The sequence below is a fragment of the Sinocyclocheilus rhinocerous genome, unplaced genomic scaffold (assembly GCF_001515625.1).
Source record: "Sinocyclocheilus rhinocerous isolate Xijiao unplaced genomic scaffold, SAMN03320098_v1.1 scaffold1728, whole genome shotgun sequence".
Lineage (NCBI taxonomy): Eukaryota > Metazoa > Chordata > Actinopteri > Cypriniformes > Cyprinidae > Sinocyclocheilus > Sinocyclocheilus rhinocerous.
In genome coordinates, this window is record NW_015630992.1 from 93,171 (window position 1) to 99,695 (window position 6,525).

Consider the following 6,525-nt stretch of genomic DNA (forward strand, 5'->3'; position numbering starts at 1 on the left):
CCTGCATATTCCTCTCCGGATTTAAATTAGATGATTGGAGAAAGCAATATTATGGATAGAGGACTCCAGAGTATTTAAGCTGAAAGCAAAGGTTTTAATATAAAAACATCTTAATGATGGATTTGTTTCTTACAAACATGCAGCTTTTCTCTTCACAAGATGTTAACTGATGGATTGGAGTGGTGTGGATTACTGTGATGTTTTTATCAGCTGTTTGGACTCTCATTCTGACGGCACCCATTCACTGCAGAGCATCCACTGGTGAGCAAGGTGAGTAAATTCTCATTTTTGGGTGAACTTATTCTTTTAACTAATTACATTTTTATTTGAATGTGATGCAACTGAGGCTTTGTTTGAAAATTTCGCCACAGAGATACAGTACTCGTCATCTTGCTCCGCAAATGTTTAATCCTGTTCTTTCCCAAGCACAATTTGTATGCCACTGTCTTCATGGTTTAAGAGAGACTAAAAGCATGAGGGGGGAAAGTGCAAACAATACATGACAAAGAGTGAAACAAAAGGGGACTATTAAACAGGATTTGGTCTACGTGAACAGAGTAAAAATAACATTTCACAGACAATAAACAAGCACCGCGAGCACAACATCTACAGCAAAGAGGACTGAAATAATAGCCTATTATGAGCTATTAACTCATAACAAATAAACATCATAGACATTAAAAGATTCGATTATAAGCTGTTTTGTGAATGCAGCGATTCATCATTTCAGTGTGAGGGAAAATGCATTTTCATTCACTGTAAGTTAGAATTAGAAAAGCAGAACTAAATAGAGTCATTTAAGTTTATAACTGTTTAAATACTTTGAGTAAATAAAGAGTTTATTAATTTCTGGAATGTTCGAATGGAATGTATTAAAACCACATGGACAAAAGAAAAGAGCAACAAGATTTTCAGAACTGAATTGCAGACTTGTTCCTCAAAGAGGAACAACAACTATTTATAAGTCATGAAGATTCAAAGTATGACAGGCACATGCTGTTACTAGTTTGTAAGGAGGAAGACTTGGAGGAAAAATGACGAACTAACTCCCTCAGAGTTTGCTATTTCCAGTCTTATCTCTTCACTCCACCCACACTGGAATTCTACTTCCTTCAAGTTGAAATGTTACCATTGTCTTCCATTAATTACACATCAGTGACATTAAATGTTTTGCAGGAGGATGTTATCAACACACAGTGTGGATATGATGTTCGGGCAAAATCGGTGAGTCTTGCTCTCAGTCTTATGACTTTTCACACTCCCTCCGTCAGTTTGATGCAAAATGAAAGCAGTGTTTCCCCACTTCACCTCTGAGAGCCAATATATCAACCGCACAACTCTCAAAGTAAAGGCCGCTTTGGCTCACCTATAAAAGAAAGATGCTGCTATTCATTTGATACACGATGGTAAAGAAACTCAAAGTACTGTACCTAGTACAGTACTTTGCAGAAATATGCACGCATATAAAAGTTTGCGTCATTTTTTAATAATTCTTAATAATATTGTAACAAAGTTCTTAGTCACGGGAAGAAGGAGGCGGGAACCGGCGAACATTTCTTCACAAGATGTTAACTGATGGATTGGAGTGGTGTGGATTACTGTGATGTTTTTATCAGCTGTTTGGACTCTCATTCTGACGGCACCCATTCACTGCAGAGCATCCACTGGTGAGCAAGGTGAGTAAATTCTCATTTTTGGGTGAACTTATTCTTTTAACTAATTACATTTTTATTTGAATGTGATGCAACTGAGGCTTTGTTTGAAAATTTCGCCACAGAGATACAGTACTCGTCATCTTGCTCCGCAAATGTTTAATCCTGTTCTTTCCCAAGCACAATTTGTATGCCACTGTCTTCATGGTTTAAGAGAGACTAAAAGCATGAGGGGGGAAAGTGCAAACAATACATGACAAAGAGTGAAACAAAAGGGGACTATTAAACAGGATTTGGTCTACGTGAACAGAGTAAAAATAACATTTCACAGACAATAAACAAGCACCGCGAGCACAACATCTACAGCAAAGAGGACTGAAATAATAGCCTATTATGAGCTATTAACTCATAACAAATAAACATCATAGACATTAAAAGATTCGATTATAAGCTGTTTTGTGAATGCAGCGATTCATCATTTCAGTGTGAGGGAAAATGCATTTTCATTCACTGTAAGTTAGAATTAGAAAAGCAGAACTAAATAGTCATTTAAGTTTATAACTGTTTAAATACTTTAAGGAGTAAATAAAGAGTTTATTAATTTCTGTAATGTTCGAATGGAATGTATTAAAACCACATGGACAAAAGAAAAGAGCAACAAGATTTTCAGAACTGAATTGCAGACTTGTTCCTCAAAGAGGAACAACAACTATTTATAAGTCATGAAGATTCAAAGTATGACAGGCACATGCTGTTACTAGTTTGTAAGGAGGAAGACTTGGAGGAAAAATGACGAACTAACTCCCTCAGAGTTTGCTATTTCCAGTCTTATCTCTTCACTCCACCCACACTGGAATTCTACTTCCTTCAAGTTGAAATGTTACCATTGTCTTCCATTAATTACACATCAGTGACATTAAATGTTTTGCAGGAGGATGTTATCAACACACAGTGTGGATATGATGTTCGGGCAAAATCGGTGAGTCTTGCTCTCAGTCTTATGACTTTTCACACTCCATCCGTCAGTTTGATGCAAAATGAAAGCAGTGTTTCCCCACTTCACCTCTGATTGCTTCTGAGAGCCAATATATCAACCGCACAACTCTCAAAGTAAAGGCCGCTTTGGCTCACCTATAAAAGAAAGATGCTGCTATTCATTTCATACACGATGGTAAAGAAACTCAAAGTACTGTACCTAGTACAGTACTTTGCAGAAATATGCACGCATATAAAAGTTTGCGTCATTTTTTAATAATTCTTAATAATATTGTAACAAAGTTCTTAGTCACGGGAAGAAGGAGGCGGGAACCGGCGAACATTCAACGAAACTTTAATGATAAAATAAAATATAATTTATGAACTTTAATAAATAAATAAGTTCTAATTTAATAAGTTAATTTAAGAATGAATGGAAAATTAATAGAGCAGGACGGTTATGCTGCTAGATATTTGCATAAAGTAAGTCATGCTAGAAAGTAAAAATAATAATAATAAAAATAAAAAAACACACTTTTTGAATTGAAATTGATTGTGATCTCACACAAGACAAATATTGTGACAGCAGAAATGTTGCAGAAGACAAAGTATGGCATGTTGTACGACAAAAAAAATTTTCACATTAACTTGCAATATTTCATCAAAATTCACATCCGAAAATGAATTTTTCGTATTTATTCTCAAGAGCTCATTCAACCTCAGTGAGCATCTATGCATCATATAAGCATCTCGTTTAACATTAACACTGAGATATTTGTACATTTATTATATACAGGACCAGTCAAATGTTTGGACATATTATTCTCATTATATACTCATTATTATTCATATTTTCTATTTTCAAAATTATAATGAAATTAAACAAACAGGAGTATTGGCATTACATAGAGAAGCTTCTTCATCCTGAGATGCTTTATAAACGGTATTCTCAATGTGTTTTTTCTTCATTGTCAGGTCCAATTTAAAAATAAATAATATTTAAATTTTTTCTAAATTCTAAAATGTAATTCTAAATTTTCTAATTATCTAAAAAAAAAATAATAAAATATTTGTATTATATATATACACACACACACACACTGAAAAAATGTTATAGAAACAGTTTTTACTCAGAAATTGTTAGTGCATTTCATAATTATTTACAAAGAAATGGCTAGTAACACAATGAATTAAATGTGAAATAAAGTATTTACATTTATTTATGTTCATTTATGTATTTATTTATATTTACCTTTAAAATGTACTCCAATAATTTTTGGAGTGGGATTATTTACAATTTCGGAAAAAAATTTTTTTTACAGTGATATATATATATATATATATATAAAATGTAAACAATACAGAAGCATGATCCTTTAGATAGAAGGTCTGTAAGATGACATGAGAAATAAATGTAGGTGTGTTCAAATTTTAGACTTGTACTGTGCATGTGTAGAAAGAGGACAAAGCATTGCTTCTGATTTCATTTGTTCGTCATTAGGACGCAGAGCAGAAGACATACATTCATGTCAAAGGCTGTGTGCCGCAGTTTGAGAAATGGCTACAGGACAACCTGACGGTAGTGGCTGGGATCTTCATCGGCGTCGCTCTGCTGCAGGTGAGAACATCTTCATCTGCATTCGCTCACTGCATCTTCTGTTTCTATTTCATGTTTCTCTCTCTTTTTCCACAGATATTTGGAATATGCCTTGCACAAAATTTAATCAGCGATATTGAAGCTGTGAGAGCCAGCTGGTAAGAACACACACATGCAAACTCACGACACGTTGTCTCTGTTCCTGCTCTACTTTTGCAAACTGCAACGGCAAGCAGCTTTTCTCTTTCACCCTAGTGCTTTGATGCCTGTGCATCTTCTACTGTATTCATAATGCACATTAATGGCTCACTGCTTTGAAACTGTTAATGAATCAGCCTGTTTCTGGAGTTTTATAAACAACCTTTCCGAGTTTGCCGTTTTTGCTTCGAGAAGTGCCACCATGTGGACAAAACAAGAATCAGACGAAGATGATGTTTGATCAAAACTCTCTCAGCTGTCAATGTGTTGACAGATCACTTGAACAGAAAAATACTGTTAAAATATATAATATTAAGATGAATTACAGTACTGACCTGCATCATATTTGCTGAATGAAATCCAATACTTGTTTCTTACTAATTTGGGGTGCTGATTTAAAAAAAAAATAAAGTGTGTTTTGCTCTAGCATGTAACTTTCTTACGAAATATGTGCATTTTGTGCTTTCGACATCCATTTGTTTATCAGCAGAAGAAACGCCACAAAAACCATATATATATATATATATACTGTATATATACCGTGTATATATATATATATATATATATATATAATTCTGATGAATGATTGAGTATTTGAAATTAAATGAGAATTTAACATTAAATGTCAGTGAAGTCAGCAAAGAGTTAAGAATATTTGAAAATGGTATTTTAAAACTGAAACTTTTGACATTTGTCTTTTGTTATCTTGATAAATGCATTAAAGGAATAGTTCACCCAAAAAAACGCAAATTTGCTGAAAATGTCCTCACTATCAGGCCATCCAAGATGTAGATGAGTTTTGTTTCCTCATCAGAACAGATTTGGAGAAATGTAGCATTGCATCACTTGCTCACCAATGGATGCTCTGCAGTGAATGGGTGCCGTCAGAATGAGAGTCCAAACAGCTGATAAAAACATCACAATAATCCACACCACTCCAGTCCATCAAATAATGTCTTGTGAAGTGAAAAGCTGTGTGTTTATAAGAAACAAATCCATCATTAAGAAGTTATTTGCTTCATACAAGTCTTATATCCATAATATTGCTTTCTCCAGTGAAAAATTCATCTTGTCTGAATCAGGAGAGAAATATGCACAGATCAAACACAGTGTACAATTGAAAACAGTCGAAAACATTTCTAAAACAAATATGTGGGTGGATTTTGATGTGAGAGGACAACAGGGGATGGACTTTTTCACTGGAGGATTTATGGATTATGGACTCATATTTTGGCCAGAAGCGATGGTTTAAAGTTTAAACGTCTTAATGATGGATTTGTTTCTTACAATCACACAGCTTTTCGCTTCACAAGATTAATGTAATTGATGGACTGGAGCGGTGTGGATTATTGTGACGTTTTGATCAGTTGTTTGGACTCTCATTCTGACGGCACCCATTCACTATTCCTTTAGGTGATACACATATAACTTGAAATATATCTGGTTTTGTGAAAAAAAAAAAAAATGTTGGTGATGGAAATTTTATTGATATTTTTGAACTCTGCATTATCAAATTACTAATATTAGACATTTTTTTGCAAATCAGCAGAATTTTTTTTCAGGATGCATGGCTGTGCAATAATCAATAATACAATAATCATCATGTATTAGCGCTTTAGAGTTATTATCTCTGGGCTAATATGAATGTGATTTTACTCCTATTTGAACTCCTCGCGACACACACACACACACACACACCACAGCTCCACTCACTTTCCTCCGTGCTCTCCGTCACATCCACGCCAACTCACCTCACAACTTCACTTCTCCTCCCCCATGCCTTCATCAGGGTGCCGCCCCCCTCTTACATCGCCCGCCGCCCCCCGTCCCACTACAGCAAGAAAGCCTCGGTGTACTCCTGAGGGAGGTTGTCCTGGTGGGTGTGAAACATGCCTGCTTGTGTTGTGTGTGCTCCCTGTGTTCTTCTAGAATCTAGATCATCAGCGCTCTGCTCTTCCTCCACTGAGGGCTAGTCGGTGTTCTCTCAGTGTTCGTCTTCCTGCCATGACCATAATCATCATCATCACTAAGATCAAACCAGTTACACTTTCACATGGTTAACCATCTTTACATCACACCTGGATGAGATTCTCTGATTTATTT

General features: G+C 35.2%; 1 protein-coding gene across 4 annotated transcripts in view; it reads left to right on the top strand.

Moving 5' to 3' along the window:
* LOC107740922 (tetraspanin-5-like) overlaps nt 1-6,525 on the top strand; it is a 24,347-nt gene that overhangs the window by 12,306 nt on the left and 5,516 nt on the right. For 2 of the 4 annotated variants that reach the window (XM_016553475.1, XM_016553476.1), the window contains exons 6-8: nt 1,177-1,224; nt 4,129-4,245; nt 4,321-4,382. In XM_016553475.1, coding sequence (XP_016408961.1) covers nt 1,177-1,224; nt 4,129-4,245; nt 4,321-4,382 — 227 coding nt within the window. Of the gene's footprint in view, nt 1-1,176; nt 1,225-4,128; nt 4,246-4,320; nt 4,383-6,211; nt 6,495-6,525 lie in introns of those variants that run through there. The other 2 variants (XR_001640133.1, XM_016553474.1) reach the window with 2 other exon arrangements.